This window comes from Talpa occidentalis, unplaced genomic scaffold, assembly GCF_014898055.3.
Source record: "Talpa occidentalis isolate TD23 unplaced genomic scaffold, MPIMG_talOcc4v2.1 talOcc4.5, whole genome shotgun sequence".
In the NCBI taxonomy this organism is placed as follows: domain Eukaryota; kingdom Metazoa; phylum Chordata; class Mammalia; order Eulipotyphla; family Talpidae; genus Talpa; species Talpa occidentalis.
This window is the reverse complement of record NW_023604861.1, coordinates 121,464,022-121,487,708: the sequence shown is the minus strand read 5'-3', so window position 1 is coordinate 121,487,708 and position 23,687 is coordinate 121,464,022. Positions and strand designations below refer to the sequence as shown.

At 37.9% G+C, this 23,687-nt stretch overlaps 1 protein-coding gene and 1 non-coding gene across 2 annotated transcripts in view; one reads left to right on the top strand and one right to left on the bottom strand.

The window, feature by feature from the left end:
* TTC27 (tetratricopeptide repeat domain 27) overlaps window positions 1-23,687 on the top strand; it is a 117,893-nt gene continuing 94,206 nt past the window's right edge. The window contains exons 1-7 of the mRNA XM_037528249.2: window positions 1-291; window positions 1,691-1,868; window positions 2,688-2,817; window positions 8,995-9,135; window positions 12,493-12,595; window positions 15,946-16,110; window positions 18,897-19,030. Coding sequence (XP_037384146.1) covers window positions 192-291; window positions 1,691-1,868; window positions 2,688-2,817; window positions 8,995-9,135; window positions 12,493-12,595; window positions 15,946-16,110; window positions 18,897-19,030 — 951 coding nt within the window. The 5' untranslated portion in view covers window positions 1-191. The remainder of the gene's footprint in view (window positions 292-1,690; window positions 1,869-2,687; window positions 2,818-8,994; window positions 9,136-12,492; window positions 12,596-15,945; window positions 16,111-18,896; window positions 19,031-23,687) is intronic.
* On the bottom strand, window positions 9,476-9,582 carry LOC119260084 (U6 spliceosomal RNA). Its single transcript, XR_005128699.1, has one exon. It is a non-coding gene; the product is annotated as a U6 spliceosomal RNA (small nuclear RNA).

Below are 23,687 nucleotides of genomic sequence, written 5' to 3'. Positions count from 1 at the left end.
GAGAGCGCGTGCTTCTCCCGGCGTGCCCCGCGCCACTGTCATGGCCGCCTCCTGGTGCTGGTCTCCGCACATGAGCTTATAGGGCCGTGCGTGTATGCACAGGAGCTGTCGTTACTAGAGTTGGTCCATCTGGACCCTTCTTTTTCCGCTTTCTTTTGTGACCTTAGTAGGAGACCATTCTGCCTGCAGCGATGTCCGGGGTGCTATGGCCCCCAGAACTGGCAGTTTTGAGGGGCTTTCCCACTGAGACTGAGCGGCAGCAGTGGAAGCAGGAGGGAGTTCTTGGCTCAGGTGAGAGAGGCGCACCTGCCAGGAATTTATGCTAGCGTGGAAACAGTGAGGAGAAGGGGTGACGGCGACCGTGTTCTCATTCGTCCTTGTTTTATTTTTTTCCCCCCACCAAAATTAAGCTGATTAATTTTGCATTCTTGACTTGGTGGGCGTGTTCCTCACGTTGCTTGTCTTTACCACACATTTCTCACCGCCCAGGTTCACTAATAACTATGTCAGTTACGTTTCTAAGCCTTAACATTTTTTCAGTCCTTTAATCCTTATAATCGACACGCGGAATAAATACTACTTTTAATCTTGTTTGCAGATGAAGATATTTAAGTACAGATTGAGTAAATTTAGTCAAGACCACACAGCTAGTAAGCAGAGGCGCTAAAACTAGGTAGCAAAGATGTAGTTTTGTGAGTAATGCATATTTAAGGGAGAGATAAAGAATTAAAAGACATATTTACTAGTGGGTTATAGGGGCTTCTGGTTGCTGTGGGATTTAGGCTGGACACAGGAGAGAAGTAACAATTTAGGAGATTAAGTGCTGTGTGTGTGTGTGTGTGTGTGTGTGTGCGCGCGCGCTCGTGTATGTGTGCATACACAATAGGTTTTCTGGAGAGAAGTTTCTGAAGGCTGGTGGTTTGGAAAAGGTTTTGATTGAAGGGTAGATCTGACAAGTGGGGAAGATTTCAGCAGGAGAATAAGTGTGAAAGTGTGGAGAAAAGAATGTGCAAGGGATGTTATGGGAACAATTAGTGAACCAACTTTTTGACAGGGAGATTTGTGGGAGTTGGAGGAATCCTATTGTGAAAGGTCTTAGAACTTTTTTTTTTTTTAAAAAGATTTATTTATGCATACAAGAACGGGGGCACAGGTGGGAGGGGAATGAGTGGGGGATGGTGAGAGGACTCACCAGAGACAGAGTGGGGAACAGAACAGACGGATCACTGAAACACACTGCTGAGGGGTGCGGCAGCCAAGCCAGAGGCCTGCTGTGCCATGTGGACAGCTCCCGGGCTGGGGATGGAACTCTCGCTGCAGTGGCTGCAGACAGCCCCTAGGCTGCATAGTAACCCCTTGTGCCACCAGGGAGGCCCAGGTCTTAGAACTCTTAAGGACATTTATCATTGACAGGAGTCTTTTTGAATTCCTATCAGAAGAGTGATAATACTAATGAGGAATATTACTTCTATTACTAACTTCTACCTTGCTGCTCTTCATACAATTATGAGCTAATTTTAGTGGTGATGTTTTGTATGGTGATGGGAATTTGCTCAGTGCTTTGTGACTAATGTAAGCATTTTAAATACAATTTTTTTTGCATACAAAAATAGTAAATTCACTTAATAGTGTTAATCTTTTCAATATGAAAGTGTTCTTTTGGATTATTGTACTAATTTTTGCATTGCAGAGAGTGAATCTTTCCTACAGTTGCTGCTAGAAGGGAACTATGAAGCCATATTCTTAAATCCATTGACTCGAAATATTTTTAATTCAACAATGATTAGTGAAGACAAAATTGACAGCTACTTGGAGAAGCAGATAGTGACATTCCTGGATTACTCAACAGATTTGGACAAAATTGAAAGGTAGATTTTTATTGGAAATTTGCATAGAGAAACTGAATATATTACATAGACTCTGAATACTTTAAAGTGGTTTGATAGCACTGTTTTTAGCAATTGTTGAAAAACCTGACTTTACATTTGGTCAGGAGTTATGATATACCAAATCATTTGTGTAAAAACTTCTGTTCAGAGCACTATTCAAATGAAAAAGTAAAGTGATGTAGGATATAAAGGTTTTGAATTTGAGACTGGCATTTAATTGGGTGACAACTGCTAACCCCCTGAGCTTCCAAGTGCTCTGATAGATTTTAGCTATAGGCAAGACTATAGACTGTATTTCCTTTTAACTTGCAAGCATACATTATCCACCTTGCTCCTTCTAGATTTCTAAGTGATACTTTTAGCTTTATTAAGTATTAGATTGTTATCTTTGTAGAGATCAGAGAACTTAATATTTTTATTATGGAACCCTTGGTTTACCCTCTTCCATCGAAATTTATGTATTTTTATACTAACTATAATGGATAGTTACATAGCAGTGGAACCTAAGTCTTACAGTGGCTTATATTTTACTGTTGTAAATTTGTTAATACACCTCTTTTCTCAGCTATCTGTGGTATCCTTGTCAAGTTTTAATAATCTTTCAAATTCCTATAATTTTGTTTTATTTTTACTTCTAATGAATAAATTCACTGAGTTCTTCAACAAATAAACCAACTTTTGTGCTTGGTGTTGAGGTTCCAAAGATGAGTAAGACATAATCCATACTAAAATGAAATAGTATGTCTGTAGTTTTACTGTGATAGTAGATTATATTTATTTTTTTATTCTCACATGCAGACAGCAGCTGATATTTCTACTTGGTGTGAGTAGTTTGCAACTTTTTGTTCAAAGTAACTGGACTGGGCCCCTTGTTGATTTACACCCTCAAGATTTTTTGCCATCTGTGTTTTTCCAGCAATTCAATGAGGTATGCTTCTTGAAAATGTCTTAGTTATAATTGTGTTATTTTTTCTTTAGGAACTTGTCTTAAACTGGAGTTAATAATAGGTAGGAAAAGGCATGATTGTTTATCTCAGATGCTTTTACTGATCATATTTTCAGATTTTTCCAGAAGTTCCATTGTCAGTCTCAACTTCCTCTTCAGACACTCTCCTTTTCTTTTTCTTTCTTTTTTTATTTTTAAAAGATTTATTTATTTATTTATACAAGCACTGGGTACAGTCAGAAGTGTGGGAGGGTGAGAGAATTCACCAGAGCCAGAGTGGGGAACAGAACAGGCAGACTGAGGAAACACACCGCTGAGGGGAGCAGCGGGTGGAGCAGGAGCGGTCTGTGCACCATGTGGGACCCTCCCCTGGGGCTGGGGATGGAACCGGTGCTGCAGCGGCTGCAGGCAGCCTCGAAGCCTAGCGCTCAATCGCTGAGCCACCAGGAGAGGCCCCAGACACTCTCCTTTTCATGGAGCTCTGTGAGCTGCTCTTTTTATTAAAGTGCAGGCACTGTGCCAGCCACCCTGGCCAGGATCAAACTCAGGCCACAGTGGTGATAGTGTGATAGTGCTGAGATTTGACACCTATGCCACCAGAGAAGCTCTTGTCAGGGATTTTTCTGACTATATGTTTGGAATCAGCATTACCTAAGTCTAAATCCAGTACTTATTTTTGCTGTAAGAATGTAGAAGCACCTGTTCAGTCAGGTAATATTCAAAGCAGTACAGAAATGGGTTACATGAAAGGTTGAAATGATAATAAATGCTGAAATTAGTGAAAATATTTGAGGAAAGTGAATTTTGTCAGAGAAATCATTTTAGTCAGGAGAGTGACCTTTGAGTTAGAACCTGAAGTGACGAGGAGGTGGAGAAAAGGAGGAAAGGCATTCTGGGTGCAGATATAGGAGCAGAAATGTAGTTGGAAAGAGCATATATTTGTGGGAAAGAGGATTTTTGAGCTTGTTGGGATAGCAGGAAAAAGCCAGACTTGATGGAGTTCAGGCAAGATTGTAGGGAACTTTGACAAAGACCTTGCTGTTAATTTTTTTATAGTTATAACTACCTCATACATTTTTATCAAACATACGAAATGTGTACAGTTTAAATAGTCAAATTCATTTGTATCCATCACCATTTTGAGTGAGAGAACATCATCAACACCAGAGAATAATGCTTCTCAACAGCTGTTCCCCAGAGGCTGAGTCCCTTTGCCATTGCAGTGGCTGTGTGGGGAGTGCCTGTGAGCTGTTCTCTTCTGGTTTTGCAGCCTTCTCTAGTTACCCGGTTGGCATTACATACATAGACACCTTGTACTCTGCATGTGTGCTGGCCTGGAAAAGGTTGGGAAATACTGCATTAGATTTCCTTATGTGTGCTATCTGACAGCATCCCTGCCCACCCTCTCTCCTGAACCACTCTTTTTTTTTTTAAACATTTATTTATTTATTTATACAAGCACTGGGTACAGTCAGAAGTGCGGGAGGGTGAGAGAATTCACCAGAGCCAGAGCAGGATGCAGAGCTGGCAGAAGGACCGAAGTACACTGCTGAGGGGAGCAGCGGGCGGCAGGAGATGTCTGCGCGCCATGCGGGACCCTCCGCTGGTGGCCGGGGAGCAGCCGGGAATCGAACCAGCGCTGCAGAGGCTGTGGGCAGCTTCGCAACCCAGCGCTCAACCGCTGCACCACCGGGAGGCCCCTGAACCACTCTTAAGTATTTTGTTTTAATCATCCCATTGCTTTTCTACATACTTCTGTCACCTATATGTGTATCTCTAGAAGAGATCTTGTTTAGTTTTGCCAGTTTTTGAACTTTCTATAAATGAAACAAATTATATGTGTTCATTTGTGACTTGTTTTGCTCCATGGTATATGTTTGAAATTACCGCATACTGTTACTCATTTTTACTGTTGTATAATATTCCCGTTGTATGATTATATCACAGTATTTATATTATTTCTACTCTTGATGGCCATATGGACTGTTTCTGGTTTTTTGCAGCATATTAACTACAGTTGGGATCACATCTTAAGGAAATCATTTGCAGGAGTTTCACAGCCCAGCATACTTTAAAAAAAAAGATAGGGCCTCCCCGGTGGCGCAGCGGTTGAGCGCTGGGTTGCAAAGCTGCCCGCGGCCTCTGCGGCGCCGGTTCGATCCCCGGCTGCTCCCCGGCCACCGGAGGAGGGTCCCACATGGCGCGCAGACCTCTCCTGCCGCCCGCTGCTCCCCTCAGCAGTGTACTTCGGACCTTCTGCCTGCTCTGCTCCCCACTCTGGCTCTGGTGAATTCTCACACCCTCCCGCGCTTCTGACTGTACCCAGTGCATGTATAAACAAAAAAACAAACAAATAAATAAATAAAAAAAAAACATGCCTCTATAAAAAAAAAAAAAAGAATATTTAAAAAAAAAAAAGATAGTGTTTTGGTGCAGTGTACTAAACGGAGGAGGCTGATTTTTACTAGTCTCTAGGCTATAGTTGGGTACCCTGAGAGCTGAGGGGATCAGTATTTCAACACAGTTGTAAATTCTTCCCAGCCCTGAGCTGGAGAATCTGTGGTGTATTATATGTATCTGTGAATGGAGTTGCTGTGCCCTAGGGTATATGCATGTTAAGTTCTTCTTGGTAATGGTAGGTTGTTTGTCAAAGGCGTGTATAACATATACTTTATATGAGCAATCTGAAGATTTTCAACATTAGAAGGAGATGACGTTTTTAAACTGGGGAGTGACATTCTAGTATTTCCTAGTAGACATTTTCCTGTTCTGGTTTGTCTTTCTTAGTCCGTGATGAATAAATATTTGTGACTATATTTTATATGGAGTATGGTCACCAAAGTCAAATTAATTTTCTGTACCTCTAACTTAACGATCTTGGCGTTTTCAGCAGTTTTTTGACCTCTGGTGCTAACCAGCCCCAGAGGAATAGCACTGAAGGTCCGGGGCAGAGGAGGACATCCTCTCACACATAAAGGTTGATCCCCTGGTCATCTGGTTTTATAGAAAATTTATTTCAGTCTTCCAGATCTTGATTTTTTTTTCACTGTTATACTGAAAAATACGTATTTTTATGTATCATATGCCTTCTCTAGTGAGAAATTGTTCTTAAGGAAATTGTAATCTTTGTCTATTTTTATTGAAAATATAAATAAACCTCTTAAAAAATGGGCCATTTCCCAAAATCTCGGGGAGTGCATTTATTTATTTATTTATTTATTTATTTTTTGTGTGTGTGAGACTTTTTTTTCTCTTTTTTCTTTTATATATTTTTTACATAATTTTTCATTTTTGTACAATGTATGCATTTTTTTTTATATTCCCCATACAATTGCAACCCCGACAAAGAATGTCTCTGTTTCAAAGTTGTTTGTTGATTTTGATTTTTTTCTTTCTTATAGTTATTCTTTTTCCTGGTCCATATTTAGGTTTTCTAGATTCCTGCTATGAGTGAGACCATCCAGTATTTTTCTTTTTCTTTCTGGCCTATTTCGCTGAATATGATCCCTTCCAGCTCCATCCATGTTGCTGCAAATTGCATGTGTTTATCCTTTTTGAATGCTGAGTAATATTCCATCGTGTATATGTACCACATCTTCTTGATTCTGGGAGTGCATTTAAAACTAACTTGGAAGGTGGTCTCCATGGTGGCACAGCGATGAAATTCTTAGCACTATCAAGCTATCGCCAGCCACTGCAGCATGAATTCGATTCCCAGCCAGGGAGCTACCCACATGGCACAGCAGACCTCTCCTGTTTAGCGTGCTGCTCCCCTCAGCAGTGTGTTTCAGTAGATCCAGCTGCTCTGCTTCCTTCTCTGTCTCTGGTGAATCCTCTCATTCCCACACTGCTGGCCTACACCGCAGTTCTTATATGCATAAATAAATAAAAATAAATGTTTAAAAAGAAAAAAAACTAACTTGGAAGATCAGTGTTATATCTCTTGGGTTGGCTGAGGTTATGATTTTCTTATAGTATAGAAAAGCATTAATTTTTTTCATGAAGAAGCAAGTGTGAGACTAGAAAGAGAAATTTGTTTATTCATTCACTCATTTACTTATTATTTGCCTTGTTAATACTTCTTCTATAGAACTTTGAATAGGAGGTTTAGTAACCACCATAGTTTTGAGTATCAGCTGCAAAGATATCCAGGTAGTCAATCTGTGCTATCTCTTTGTATAACTTTTTGTTTCCTTTTAAATTATTTACCTGTTATTTATCTTTAGGACTTCATTTAGAAGATAATAATTTAAATTTGTGCTAGAACAGGTAGACTTTTCTCATCTACAAGTGATTAAGATAAGGATTCTATTTCTTAGGTACATGTCATAACTTCTTATACTTCCCTAGTTTGGCTTGGTCTTCAGGAAATAAAGATGGATATAGCCATCTAAATGACAAGATGATTCCATGAGGCTGCAGGTCAGTTGGGCACATTAGGTGGGTTCTTCTCTCAAGTTCTTAAGTTAATGTGCTCAGTACCTCCACTTAGAGGTCTCAAAAGATACCTCAGACTCATTGTTTCCAAGACTGAACCCACAGTAAGGTTCTTCTCCAAACTGAGTCCTCTTTTAGTGTCTGTCTCAGGTACCTTCACCATTCACAAAACAAGAAGTGGTCCTGACCCTGTGTTTGAGTTCTTCCTAATGTCTAGCAGAGCCCTGGACCTTGATGAAGAACACGAAGAGGCATCTATGGAGAAGGCAGCATGGGTGATAGGCAAAGCACTGAGAATCAGGAAACTTGGGCTGTTATCTCTGTTTACTGTTTACTTTGGTGTGTGAATTTGGGCAACACATAGCTTTTTAGGGTCTGTTTACTCACTTCTAAAATTGAGGAATTTTAGTGTCCTCAGAATATTTCTTTAATTATCGAAATTCCTTCTTCCTTTAGCATAGGTAACATTAAACTTCATTTGTGAGTGGGCAGGTGGTGGTCATGAGCATTGTCTATTTCACTATTGTACTTCTCAGTGGTGTTCAAGGAAGGACAGCAGATGATTGCTCCAGCTATTTTTTCTGGCCTTTATGAACACTTCAACAAAGTATTCAGCTAGCTCTGACATTATTTGGATTATTGAATTTAATTCTTGCAAGAGCCTTATGAGACATGTCTTCTATTATTTCATTTTATAATTGATGAAACTGAGGCAAATTTATTTGTGCTCACAAACTAAAATGATGGCGAGAAAGGGCACCAACCTGTATCTGTGACATTGGAGGCGGTAGTCTTAGTGGTTAAATATTCCTGCTGTCCATTTAATGGCATCTGTCAAAATTTTGCATTCCACATTTTAGAAGCTCATGTGCCTTGTCCCTGGTAGAAAATCTGTTTAACTGAGGAGAGGATTGTTGAATGGCATCCCTTTTTTTGCTTGTGTGTTCACTGTGATGGTTTTATGACTACTCAGCATTTGAGATCTAGGACCATGTTATTTGTCTCGATAGGACTAATAGAGCAGACATGTTTGTAATAACATTTGCAGCTAGTAAAGCATCAGTGAAATGTAGATGTTTAATATGAATTCTTTAACATAGGGGTACTTTTTATTGATATATTTTGTTGTACATAAATCTATAAAGTCAAGGTACAGCTTCAGTACCAGCATTTTCTTGAATTTGATGCTCCTCTTAAAGTACCAGCAGATGGATAGTCATCTGTTAGGGTGGGCTGGGTTTATAGATTTCTTTTTTTTTTTTTTTTATAGAGGCATGTTTTATTTATTTATTTATTTGTTTGTTTGTTTTGTTTATACATGCACTGGGTACAGTCAGAGATGTGGGGGATGAGAGGATTCACCAGAGCCAGAGCGGGGAGCAGAGCAGGCAGAAGGACCGAAGCACACTGCTGAGGGGAGCAGCGGGCGGCAGGAGAGGTCTGCGCACCATGTGGGACCCTCCTCCGGTGGCCGGGGAGCAGCCGGGGATTGAAACGGTGCCGCAGAGGCTGCGGGCAGCTTCACATGGGTTTATAGATTTCTAAGGGCACTTATAATGTTATGATTCCGTCTAGTGCCAATTGCTATGTAACTGATTAATGCCTTTTTTTCAAAGGCATTAATTAATAAGAAAATATGTTTAATGAGAATTAATAAGAAATTATGTTTCATAACAGGACATGATTAATATTTTTGTTTAATTATGTTAATTTTTTTTTCAGGTCAGAAGACTGGAGGCAGTTGTTCTAAATCTGCTTCTTCTAGATGGTGAATCAATTTATAGTCTGACCTCAAAGCCTATACTGCTGTTATTAGCACGAGTTATCCTAGTGAATATAAAACATAAACTGATGGCTATTCAGGTAAGGGAAGAAAAGGAGCTGGGAGACTTTTGTGCTGATTAGCATTAGATTTCAAGTATAATATTGACAATATTGTGATATATTTGTTTTCTAAGTCTTCTAGGTAATGTTTTTCCCTGCCCCCTTTATTTTTTATTAAAAATATGGTTTTTTTAATAATAAATTTTATTTTTATATTCCCCATACAATTGCAACCCCCCCCCATTCTGACCCCAATCCCTCCCCTCCCACCCCCCACCCCCCAAAAAGTGTCTCTGGTTCATAGTTTTTTGTTGATTTTGATTTTCACTTATAGTTAATTCATTTTCCTGGTCCCTTATTTAAGTTTTCTAGATTCCTGAAAAATATGGAACGCTTCACGAATTTGCGTGTCATCCTTGCGCAGGGGCCATGCTAATCTTCTCTGTATCGTTCCAATTTTAGTATATGTGCTGCCGAAGCGAGCACTAAAAACATGTTTTTTAATTGAAGTTCCATTGGTTTACATCCTTGTTTGTACTGTAGAAGTATAGGATCCCCCTTCAGGTGTTGTTACCATAGCACACCCATCACCAGTGCACCCATAGTCCAATACTGTAGACCTGTGCTTCGTCTCCACTGTGTTTTCTCTCTTCTCCCTCCCCGCTGCTCCCCTGGATGCCTCAATCCTACAGTCAGCTTTCAAGGGTTGGTTTGTTTAGTTTGGTTTTATCAGATACTTTGTTTGGCTTTTCTATATTGCACATATAGATGACACCATCTGGTACTTGTCTTTCTTCTTCTGACTTATTTCATTCAGCCTAATCCCGTCCATGTTGTTGCAAATGGCAGTGTGTATCTTTTTTGATAGCCAAATAGTGTTCCATTGTGTGTATTTAAAATGTGATGAACAGAAGCAAAAACTTTTTCCCTTTGTGAGATTCATCTAATATAATATATATATAATATATATAATATAATATAATATAATATATATATAATAACTAATTGTTATATAGTTTCTGTAGTTCATATATAAATTAGTGAAAAGTAGCAGTCATATAGAAACCTAGTACGTGGCAGGAGGCAAGAAAATTCATAAGAGAGACAAAAAGTCATTGGAGGATCAGTGGATGTTGTCAGCTGTGCAATGTGCAGTGAACTCTGCAACTGTTCAACTTCAGCTAGTATGAAAGTGGCTGTAGACAGTAGGTGGCAGTGTTTATAGAGTGACTAGTAGTCACTAATGAATGAGTGATACAGTTTTAAGTTTTGTTGGTAGAAAACTTCCATCAGCAAGTGTGTAAGTATCATTTGAAAAAAAAGGTACATGTCCTGTCCATAACTTAGGAGAACAAGTCAATATGTGAACTGATAGTTGTGGGAGTCTGACTTGGTAGGGTTCTGGAAACAAGCTAACTGAATATCTTGGCAGATGCTAAACTAACTTATACTTCTGCTTAGAATGCTGTTTCCTTTTGAACATTGACATGCAGTGATCATTCTATCTGAAATCCTGCCTTTCAATGCTTTTTCCCTGGGTCTTTCATATATCATTTAAATGTTGATGTTAGAAATGACTTCTTTGGTAACTGAAGATGAAACAATAAAAAAGCTTCACTTGCTTATTCAAGTTTATTTTGACCTTTCAAGTTAATTTGGAATAGACATTTAAGAAATGTAGCCTTTTATTATGATATCATTTTTATGGTGCCATAAAAGAAGGTGATTTCCCCCCACAACCTAATCTGTGAAATATGTAGACTACTATTAGTAACATGTAAATGTTGAATGAATAGTCTTGGCTTTGAAATTAGACCAGCGTTTGAGTCAGTCACTTAACAGCAATGTGGCCTTATGCTAGCTCATTTCTTGAAATGTCAGTTTCCTTATTTATAAAATAGAAGAAGTTGGCAAACATTTATCGGGTACCCTTTGAGTACATTAATGTTCTCTGCTTTCTAGGAGGTTATTGGCTAGTGTGATTTCTCAATCAGAACATTCTGTAATAGGTGCTAAAATCAGGAGAGAGGCTCTAAAGACTAAAGCAAGCCTTCAAATCTTCTTTTTTTAATTAATGCTCAAGTTTTCTATTAAACAGTTCATCACAAATACTTCTACTACATTCTTCTACTAGAAAATTGTCTGGCTTTCTTTGTTTCAAACAACCCCTTTTCCTTTATAAAGAGTTTGGATTAAGAGTTAATTTGTAGATCTGATTTTTGGGAGTTGTATGTTTTCTTAAAGGAGCAATCTCTTTCACTAGATCTATCTAAATTTCTATGTCTATAAAAAGGATGAATATGCCAAAACCAACTCACTTATTGCTGACAGCAGATAAGGGACAGATAATTGAAAGGTAGACTGACTTCATTAGCTTTAGCGCTAGGAAAAGAATGAGAATCAGCAGCCTCTCAGGGAATTAAATTAAAAATGGTGTGGAATTTCCTTCTATAGGCTAATTTTACCTTTCCTTGCATGGGCTGAGGAAACAACTTTTATAATTAGAAAGGATTTTGTCATAAAGTCAAAATTCACTTGTGATTACATCATTATTATAGCAGTTACGGTGAGTAGAGGTTTAGAAAGAAAACAGCCATCTCTACTCCTTAATCAAATGAAGAAATTTTAGTTTTAGGAAAAAATGCTTTTGGTAATTAAGCATAACTTCTTATTAGTAAGCTTGGCTTTTAGTTCACATAACATAATTTAATCAGATGATTCGTGCATGGTCATACTTGATCCTTTTTGAGCCTGTCAGAATTAATACTTGTAACTTGGCAAATGTATGCACAGGCATAGAGGAAGAGCTAGAACCTGGTTTGGGGAAATATTTGAATCTAAGGTTTTTCTTACTGTGTTTTTACAATATATCCTGCTTTGAGGAGGATAAGGACATAAGATGTGATTTCTCATCATTAGATAGATGGTGGGCAACATTGAAAACTAGGGATGGCATCCCTAAAGAGGGGAGGGGAAAGTTCAAATAATCTGTTGAAAATTTTGATGAGGGAAAGCATCAACCCCGCAGGATCTTCTTGCAGGACCTCTCCTAGAGGACTTAATTGTTAGACTAAGGTGCTGATAGAGTGGCACAGCACAGCAAAGTGAGTAGAGCTGATGTTTTCAAGGAGATCAGAGATTGGAAATGGCATCTGGAAACCTGACCAGCTGACAATACATGCTTTGCGAGAACAGAAGTGAGGTGTGATTCTTGTGGCAGATGTAGACGTGGACTTAGATAATATTACTGAAGATGTTAGCAGTGGATGGGTAAGGTTATTGAAGAATGAATATCACAAATATATAGAAAAATTCTAAAAGCTAATCTCAATTAGCTTAAAATTTTTCCTCAAAGCATCCTTTAATGTTGGCTTATGTGGTGCTTTCTTTTTCTAGAGTTTGCCATGGTGGACAATGAGATGCGTGAATATTCATCAGCAGTTGCTTGAAGAGCGCTCACCTCAGCTCTTTGCTCTTATTGATGGCTGTATTGATCAAGGTATGTAGCAGATTTTGTTTCATGTGGGCATGTAGCTTAGATTGTAGCTCCATTCTAATTTCTTGACTGAGACATTTTATTCTTTGATAGGTAACAGTAACTTTTTGTTTGAGTTTTTTTTTTTTTTTAATTTTTTTTCTGGTTGTGTAATATCACAGATTATTAGATAGTCAGATTCTAAAATTTATTTCTATCTTTGAATTTATGGCAAATTGACAAATGAACAAAAAATAAGTTGACACTAGGAGTTTTTTTGTTTTTTCCTAAGGAAATCAAGTTGATGTAGTTGCTGTAGGGAAAATTGTGTTTCTTCCCATTATCCCAAATTATATAAATCTGCATTTATGGGGTCTCCTGGTGGCCTTGGGGTTAAGTCTCAGTGCTGTCACCTCTGTGGCCTGGATTTTATCCCTGGCCAGGAAGCTAACCCAAATATGGCACAGCGGACCTCTCCTGTCTCACCTACTGCTCCCCTCAGCAGTGTATTTCAGTAGATATGTCTTTTGGCTCCCCACTCTGCTCTGGTGAATCCTCACCTCTGGCCTGCACCCCAATTCTTGTATGCAAAAAATAAAAATATTACAATAAAGGAATAATTCTTTAAAAAAAAAAAACTGCATTTATGGCTACGCTATATCTTGACTGCACCACAGTGACTAATGTTTGTAACGATGACCCTTAGTTACTAAGCAAAGAAAACAATACCTTCCTTATATGCCATTTTTGAAGGTCGGAACTATTCTAAAATGTAAAATTCCATTCTAAGACATAAAATTATGTCTTACCCAAACAGAAAGGGTTAATAAGAATATGTGGAAAATATGAGTACATGACTCATTCCCCAAGTGGTCTCACTTCTTTTCTGTAGTATATTTTAGCATATTGTTTGCTGTGCCTTGCAACTACGAATTTTTTATGTTGCCATTTTAGGCTATTCAACAACATTTTTCATTTTATCTAGTCATAAACTGGTCCATTTTGGCTTTGTCTAAGTAGGTCTGCAGATAGTCTTAAACTGCAATATTACATAAGCAATTTTATTTTAAAAAAAAGTTTTGTTCTGGGATTTGACCCAAATGTTGACCATTGGTTTTAGCTGAAATACTCTTCAGTGTCTGGAGAAGGATATTATATTTGAAATGTTGCCCTTGAAGGATCATCAAAAAGTTGGCAAGATTTCAGCCTATGAAATATAAGCAAGGATTTTATGAACAGCTGTGGTCTTTATATTTTTGTCCAGGAATGTTACATCAGTACAATGTAGTGGAATAGACTCCATCAGAATGTCAGCATAACTTTGCTGGACTGATTATATCTATAAAAGGAGCAAGACAGAATCTTGAAAGTATGCTCCTAAGCATGATCTAAGGTATTCTTTTGGATATCACACTAATGAAACCATGAGTCTCTAAAGACTGCGTAAAGATACAAACTATTTATTGTAGGATCTGGTACTGAAAACCCCTTCCATATAGTGCCTAAGATGTAATATTGCGACTTAGCTATTTGAAGATGAGCTCACGAAGAAGTTGCTTCCTAAGAGATAACAAGCTAAAATGCTTTGTCTGAGAGTTCCACTGTAACATCTACAGGGAGAAATGTGATTCTAGGGTTGGATTGTTTGCACACAAAAGAATTGTATAGGAGATGAGTTACTTGGTGACTGATATATGCATTGATTTATAAAAATAAATTTGATAGTTTGGCATGACTGTTAATATGCTAAATATGATTAATTATAATTAGCAGAAATTCATTTTAAATTGCATTACAGAAATGTCATTAGAAAAAATTTTGGTTTTAACAAAATATAGTGCTTAACATTTTGATCCAGAATGTCATGAATATTCTTTCCATGGAGAACCTACTGTTTTATTAAAGTAGCAAATATGTGTCCGTTGGGTCGACATGATGCTCTTTTTATTAAACCTACAGTCATTGAAATCTCAAAATTGTGTGTTTGTAGTTGACTCAATGATGTTTTCCATTTTTCTGCATTATCTAGCCGGTTTTTAAATATTGTCAGTTCTTCCGTAATGGTTCCATATTCATCTTTCTTTTCCTTTCCTACGACTGTTATCCTAGTCTATATCTGAAGTCCTTAGTTTGGAAAGTCTTTTTAGAGATTATCTTGTCTAGCTAATGAGTCATTTTACAAAAAATTGAGACTCATAGATTACCCAGGTGCCAGAATTGTGATATGGACTTTCTGGACATTTAGAGTCCATTTTCTATGCATTCATTATATGTTCATTCCTGTGAACTCTTTTTTTTTTTTTTTTTCCCACTACCTGAAACACTTGTGAGGAAGTCAGGGATACTGTAACTGTGAATGAGTGAACTGTTAGACACCCCCTGCATCTTGGTGTGTGCCAGGTAAATCCTGTATTAGATATCATTAATTTTCACCATAATTTTATTTCAGATCCTATGTTACTAGTTTATTATCTGCCCATTTTTCATCTCAGGTATTCTGAGATAAATTAGAATCTTATTACTAAGCCAATAAAATCATTCATTCTCTATTTGATACTCATATAGCTATCTGTTTCTCTTTTTCTTTCTTTTTTTTAAAATTTTTTTTAATGTTGCTTTTCGCAGACTTTGCTATTTATTTATTTTTAAAGATTTATTTATTTATTTATTTATACACGCACTGGGTACAGTCAGAAGCGCGGGAGGGTGAGAGAATTCACCAGAGCCAGAGCGGGTAGCAGAACAGGCAGAGGGACTAAAGTACACTGCTGAGGGGAGCAGCAGGCGGCAGGAGAGGTCTGGGCGCCATGTGGGACCCTCCTCCAGTGGCCGGGGAGCAGCCGGGGATTGAACCAGTGCTGCAGAGGCTGCGGGCAGCTTTGCAACTCAGTGCTCAACCGCTGTGCCACCGGGGAGGCCCTGTTTTTCTTTTTCTTTAGAAGGAGAAATTCTACATTCTGTCTTTCCCTATATATATATATATATATATTTTTTTTTTTTTCCCTTTTTGAGGTAACATTGGTTTATTGTGCTTTGTATGATTTAGGGGACTAGGTTCACACCTCCTCCAATGTATGCTATCCCCGCCCCCCACATCCTTATGTGGGAAACTATCAACTAATCTCTTCATTAGATGTCCTTAGCTTTGTGCTTGGAATATATAAGTGCTTAGGGAGTGCTAGCTGTTATCATTTTATGTGTGTTCCTAATCTTCCATATTTACAGTTTTTAAGAGTAGGAACTAAGAAACATGTAAGTATGTGTGTGTGTGTGTGTCTCTGTGTGTACTTCATATATTATGAACTCAACATTTTACTCATTAATAGATGTTTATTTGTGTCATGGTTTTTGATATTTTATCTTTTTTCTTGCAGTGATGAAGCTGAAGAATCTGTTTGTAGGTGATTCTGGTCAATGTTTGGCTATTCAATTCCACCTGGAATGTGCATATATACATTTATATTATTATGAATATAAGAAAGCAAAAGATCAGTTCAGTATTGCCAAAGACATCAGCAAATTGCAAATTGATTTGACAGGTAAGACTTTACCTTTGGGATAACTGATTAATTTTTGTGATAAAACTAGTATATACATTGACTGTATTTTATGTAGAATTTGATTTTCTGTGTCCTGTTTTTAGGTTTTTATTGAAAGATCTTATAAAAATTGATTTTACTGAAAAATATATTTTAGTAAACGATTTTATAGTAAGATTTTAGTTCTAGAGTAAATGGGGAAGTATATTTTTTATTCTTGGAGGTTCCTGTATGTCTAGTTAGATACATATTAGTAGTATATGGCAGCTAGGCACAGCACAAATGAACATTTGACCATTTTGGTTGTGAACCTGGACTTCCTAAGTCCACTCTTAACTTCCAAGTCTAACTTGGCCATTTCACATTGTCCTTTCTAGTGAATACCCATCTATGGTTTCTATCTTGTTTGTATTCCTTAAAGGCAGACATTTTTGACTGTTAAAATATTTCTTCAAGTCCTTCAAACACTGGCATTTTTTTTTTCAAAGATTGATTTATTTATGCATACAAGAACTGGGGTGTAGGCCAGGGGTGTGGAGACAGGGGCGTGAGAGGATTCACCAGAGACAGAGTGGGGAGCAGATCAGGCAGATCTACTGGAATACACTGCTAAGGGGAACAGTGGGGGAGACAGGAGAGGTCTGCTGCACCATGTGGGTTAATTCCCTGGCCGGGGATTGAACCCATGCCGTAGTGGCTGCTGATAGCTTGATAGTGCTGACTTTAACAAAACCCTCTGCCACCAGGTAGGCCCAAACACTGGCATTTAGTACACAGTCAGTAAACACATGTTTAGTAAGAAATACATTATAGAATTTCTCCTAAAACTTTTGTTTCTTCTAAATACCAAGTAAGAGGGCCTCCCCTGGCGGCGCAGTGGTTGAGCGCTGGGCTGCAAAGCTGCCCGCAGCCTCTGCAGTACCGGTTCGATCCCCGGCCGCCAGCGAGGGTCCCACATGGCATGACAGACCTCTCCTGTCTCACCCACTGCTCCCCTCAGCAGTGTATTTCGTCAGTCTGGCTTTCTGTTCCCCGCTCTGGCTCTGGTGAATTCTCTTACCCTCCCGCGCTTCTGACTGTACCCAGTGCTTATATAAATAAATAAATAAATAAATAAATAAATCTTAAAAAATAAATAAATAAATACCAAGTAAGAAACATTAGTTTCTTCTTGTGTATTGCTTTATCTCTGGTGTCACTATATAGTTGGCATGCAATAATGAACACATTTGTGAAGTCAGACTTCATTCATTGACCACTCTGTTCATTCCTCCTGAGCTTAGGTTCAGCATTGCAGCCTGTGACTATTCAGTCTGTGACTATTTGACTTCCCTCGGTTCGATCTAGATTATCTCTGAGACCTAGTGTTAGGCCCTAGACATTATGCTTCTTATTGAGCTAGTTCAGTCAGTAAAATCCTTCAGCTATATTATGAGAATGGGACTTTGTGGCCTGATCTGGAGTGTCAGCCTCGTTTTTTCTTTTTTTTAATTTTATTTATGCAAACACTGGGTACAGTCAGAAGCGTGGGAGGGTGAGAGAATTCACCAGAGCCAGAGTGGGGAACAGAACAGGCAGACTGACTGAAATACACTGCTAAGGGGAGCAGCGGGCGCGGCAGGAGAGGTCTGCACGCCATGTGGGACCCTCGCCGGCAGCCGGGGATCAAACCGGCGCTGCAGAGGCTGTAGGCAGCTTCACAGCCCAGCGCTCAACTGCGGCGCCACCAGGGGAGGCCCTCAGCCTCGTTTTATTACATTGTGTGGAGAAATAAATACCCAGCTTATAACTTTTGGAGCAATGACCATGTGTAACACGGGGTCTTGTCTGTATTTGAAAATTTAGTTATATACAGTATAACTTGTGAGGTTAGTTTCTGAGATTATGTTTGAATGTTTTGGTCCTGAGAAGCTTTTTTTGGACTACTTAGAAAACTAATTGCACAGTACTGTATGAAGTCAGTTTTACTGTTGGTGAATATTTACTAGGAATGTCTTCATATTTTTTTCCCCCAAGTTAAAAATGAAGAACATAAAAATACAGATGTCGTGCTTATAAATATAAAATGAGAATCAAATTATTGTTTATTTTTCCACTCAACTATAGCCTTAGCACAAAAAAACAGACTGAGTTACATCATCTCAGTAGCTATTTTTAGTGTACCTTATTTAAAGGGTTGATTAACTCAGAGTTAGATTCGTCACATGATAAAATCCAGGCTTCTTAGACCGGTCTCCGTAATCAAGGGTCTCTGTGATCTGAATCTCACCAGAGGATGTATGTTAGTTTTACTTCTCTTAAAGCTGCTCTGTGGCAAATTAGTTCAGGTACAAAATGAAAAAAGTTTTGGTGTTACATGAAGCCAGATAGTGTAATAGAAATATTGGGGGTTTAGAGCCTGAAGCTCCTGACTTTGGGCTCTAAGTGATAGAAGATCTATGATCTTGAACAAGTGACCATACCCCAGAGACTCTGTTGATTTTCACCTTTTATGTGGGGATATTTCTTTACCTAAAACACTTAGTGACTTATTTTTTCTGAGGAGTGTGGTAATTTGAGTAAGTAGGTGGAATCTACTGCCAGAAGCCTGGGTTTAAGTTCTGCCCCCATAGCTTACTGATTTTATATTTTATCAGTAATTTTAAAATTGCCATTTGTTATGTTTCTCTTATGTGGATTGGAGAAAACACCTTATAAACTCTAAGGCACTCTGGAAAATATAACTCTGTGCTTGCATGGTAAATCTGATTGCCCCATCGATAGATGTAGTTTTATATTTTTTTCAGGTGCTTTGGGAAAAAGGACAAGGTTTCAGCAAAATTATGTGGCACAACTTATTCTAGATGTAAAAAGGGAAGGGGATGTCTTTTCACAATGTGAATTCAGTCCAGCACCTACTCCTCAGGAACATTTAACCAAGGTGAGCAACTAAGTTATTTAAGTGAATAGCCATGTCTAGTATTTTCAGTTGATGTTCATAGAAACTCTGAATAGGGTGAGAAGAGGAATCACTTTTGTCTCATGTAGAGCTTTCTAAAGGTGACTGGGGCGGGGTTAAAAAAAAGCCCTTTGTTTAACCCTTTTTTACCTGTAAGAGATTAAATTTTGTTTTTCTTCTAGACATAAGTAAATATGAATTAATAATGCAGTTATGTACAGTTATTTGATTTCTTTCTTGAAAAATTTTAAAAGGCAGACTGATTACAGAGTAAATTCTCTAGCTGCTACCATATTTGTTGTCGTACTCTGCTTCTGTGAGTATTTTCAAACATAAAGTGACTTGAAATTTCTTTGGCTGCTTTAAATCTATAAAGAAATGATCAGAATTCCTTTTTCCAGTTTTCTGATTTGTTTTTTACTTTGTCATTATTGGACTGCTTGTTGCCTTTGTATATTTTTCTTGACCTGGCTAAAGCATTCTTTTCTTTTAGCTTGAATTGATGGCTCTTGGTCAGTTTCCTTACTTGTAGGCCTTTCCCTCAGCTTCCATGGCGGCCATTAGCATTTGTATTTTCATTTCCCAGAGACCTCAGGTCCACATATTTTGTTTTTCTGTGGTTGGTGTTATTGTCCTTGAAGTTCATGTTTTTGCTGATCTTTATTCCAGAACCTTCAAACATATCTTAAGTACTTAAAATTGTGCATATTTGTGATCAGTGTCATTGATGAGAAATATATAGTAACTAGTGATGAAAATGATGCATTCCACATAGTTAGGATAAATTATGTGCTAATTAGTTTTTGTGCTAAACACTTTATAGCAATTTATTTAGATGCTTAAAATGAATACAAACAGAAATAAATTTCATGAAAGTATACATCCTACAGCAACGTGTCATATATTAGACGGTGTAAAAGAATGTATAAGGATGGTGCTTAAAGACAAACTAAATATCCAGACTGCAACACTCATTGGTTTGCTGCTTAAAGACAGCACACTTTTTTTTTTTTTTTTTTTTTGTAAATCTGAGTGCGCTTTATTTTTTCTTTTCTAATTTAATTTCTTTTTTTTTTTTAAATAATAAATTTTATTTTTATATTCCCCCATACAATTGCAAACACCCCATTCTGACCCCAATCCTTCCCCTCCCGCCCCCCACCCCCCAAAAAGTGTCTCTGGTTCATAGTTTTTTGTTGATTTTGATTTTCACTTTCTTATATTCATTTTCCTGGTCCCTTATTTAAGTTTTCTAGATTCCTGCTATGAGTGAGACCATCCGGTATTTTTCTTTTTCTTTTTGGCTTATTTCGCTGAGCATGATCCCTTCCAGCGCCATCCATGTTGCTGCAAATTGCATGTGTTTATCTTTTTTGAATGTTGAGTAATATTCCATGGTATATATGTACCACATCTTCTTGATCCAGTCATCTATTTTTGGGCATTTGGGTTGTTTCCAAAGCTTAGCTATTGTAAACAGTGCTGCTATAAACATAGGGGTGCAGGTGCTCTTTGGAATTGATGTTTCTGTATCCTTTGGGTAAATACCTAGGAGTGGAATTGCTGGATCATATGGAAGCTCTATGTTTAGTAGGTCCAGAAATCTCCACACAGCTCTCCATAGTGGTTGGACCAGTTTGCACTCCCACCAACAGTGCACAAGAGTTCCTTTTTCTCCACACCCTCGCCAACATTTGTTGTTGCTAGTTTTTTTAATATGTGCCATTCTCACTGGTGTGAGATGGTATCTCATGGTAGTTTTGATTTGCATTTCCCTGATTACAAGTGATGTTGAACATTTTTTCATATGTCTGTTGGCCATTTGCATTTCCTCTTCAGAGAAGTTTCTTTTTAGCTCTTCTGCCCATTTTTTGACTGGATTATTTTCTTTGTTGTTGCTGAGTCTCATCAGCTCTTTGCAGATTTTTGTGATCAGTCCTTTATCATTAGTGTTGGGTGCAAAAATGTTCTCCCAGTTGGTGGGGTTTCTCTTTGTTTTTGTTATTGAAAGACAGCACACTTTCATACAGATCTAAAAGGTGTCAAAATTAGTAGCTGCAAAGTCAATTCTGGCATGTTATTTTTAGCTTGAAAGATTTCAGAAAGCAGATCTGAAATATTCATGACCTTTTCATATTCATGAGCTGTAATGTCAAGGATATGTAGAGCAAGAAAAATACTACAATACAAAAGCGCCCAGGTGTATGTTTTACATGGCTACCTCTGTTGCAAGATTGTACTAGGTTATGTGCCAAAACTGTCCAAAAGTGCCACCTAGCATAGTTTCAGGCTTTTGCTTAATAAGCTAGATAAGGTAGTTTATTACACAGCAAAGACAACATGAGACAAAAAGAAACATATCTATGATGGGGGCATAATATTATCAGCATTTCCAAGGATCTTAAAGACTGTAGCTGCTTTCTTGGTTCAGTAGAATCTTATGAGGTTTGAGTGGAAATAAAGTAGAACAATATTTTAAATCTGGAGCTTGTAGAATACTTAGGCAAGTAGGTGCTGCAGTAGATTCATTTTGGAAAGAGCTGAATAGGAGCACAGAGAATCTTGAATGAGGATCAAAACTTTTTATCACTTGCTTGTACCTGGCAAATAAGTATTGCCTTGTTGCTACACTCGATCCTTGGTCAAAATTGAGTTGTGTGTAAAGGACACACACCATTCCATGAGGAAATATATAATGTCTTTAATAATTTTCTACTGAGACATTGTGTAAGGATACTATTTTTCATGTATTAGGTTAAATAATTTTATCTGTTTTAAATTCACTCTTTAAGTGTAGTTGCTAGAACATTTAATTGTATCTCTCTCTCTTGAAAATGAATGGCCACCAGGGTGTGCTGTGCACCTGCCAGCCCTTTCTTTTGAAAAGGCAGGAATAGCTACTTTTTCAGTGGAGACTGAGTAACAGCTATTCAGTGTTCCTCTCTTCAGCAGTTGGGGTGTACCTGTAGATAAAGGTAGGCTTAAGTCAGGGTGACTGTGCAGATAGACAAGGAAAGCTGCTCCTTTGGGCTGTGATTTGTGCAGATTAACTGTTTATTAGTACAGAGGTTACCAATTAAGAGGTTGACCTCAGCCAGAGATAGTTTCCCACTGTCTAGCTCCATTTTGCTCATAAAATTTATTTTCTAGTTCTCATTACCTTTATTGAAATAGAACAAAATTAAATCACATTTATCAAGGATAATATTTATAAAATGTACCTTTTTTAACTCTACAGTTGAGCTTTGATAAATAGATCCATGAAACCACCACCATAATCAAAATACAGAACTATTTCCATTATGCCAAAAAGTCCTATCATACTGTTTGCAGTCAGTCATTTTCCCTCCCACAGATCAGCCAGTTTTTTTCTGGAATTTCAGATAAGTAGAACATGTACTGTGACTCTCTTGTGTCTGGTTTCTTTAACTTAGCATGGTGCTTTTGAGATTCATCTATGTTTTGATGCTAGTAGCAGGTTCCTGTTTATTGTTCAGTGTTACTTCATTGTATGGCTAAACTACAATATGCTTATCTGATTACCTGTTGGTGGACAATTAAGCTGCTTAGAATACTGTGTGTAAGTCTTTGTGTAAACATGTATTTAATTCTTTTGAGTAAATACCTAGGAATGGAATGGGCTGGATTGTATAATAAGTTGATGGGAACTGGATGGGAAACTGTCACTCTTTTCCAAAGTGGTTGTACTATTTTACAGTCCCTACCATCAGTATATGAGAGCATCTGTTGCCAATGCTTGATATTGTCAGCCTTTTAAATTTTACCATTTTATTGAATGTATATTGTGGTTTGACTATTCTTTGATAATTCATTTTTTGAAAAAGTCAAGTCTTAAAAAATATACAGAGAAATAGACCCATTTTAATTGTACAGCTTGACAGATACATACACCCAACCACTATAGTCAAGACAAGAGTCCCATTATCCTGGAAAGTTCCATCATCCATCATACTCCTTTGCATTTAATCCCCCACTCTGTGGCCATAAAAAACCATAATTGTAATATTTCTTTAAAGGAGTTTTCTCTGTTGAATCACCTAGGCACCTTTGTTGAAAGTCAATTCATGGGCTTCTCTGGTGGCGCAAGGGGTTAAGATGCATCACTATGAAGCTATCTGCAACTACCGCAGCACTAGTTTGATCCCTGGCCAGGGAGGTGACCCACATGGCACAGCAGACCTTGCCTGTCTTGACTGCTGCTCCCCTCAGCAGTGTATTTCAGTCAATCTGCCTGTTCTGTTCTCCACTCTGTCTCTGGTGAATCCTCTTACCCCCTGCACCCCTGACTACACCCCAGTTCTTGTATGCATAAATAAATCTATTAAAAAAAAAGAAAGTCAGTTCACCATACAACATGGACCAAAATTTTGGCCTCTATTCTGTTACATTCATCTATATTTTTATTTTAAAAATACAGCTCACATTGTGTTTGTAGTAGCTGTTGAAGTCAGGTACTCTATCAAATGCTCTTTAAGTCCTTAGATTTTATTCATTTTTAGATTGTATTCCATATCCTATTGAGAAGCAGCATTGGGACTTAAATTTTAGATTAGAATTCAGAGGCAGAGTAGAAAGATCTGCTTTTGAATGGTGTTGTATCAGCAGAGAGGCTTTCACA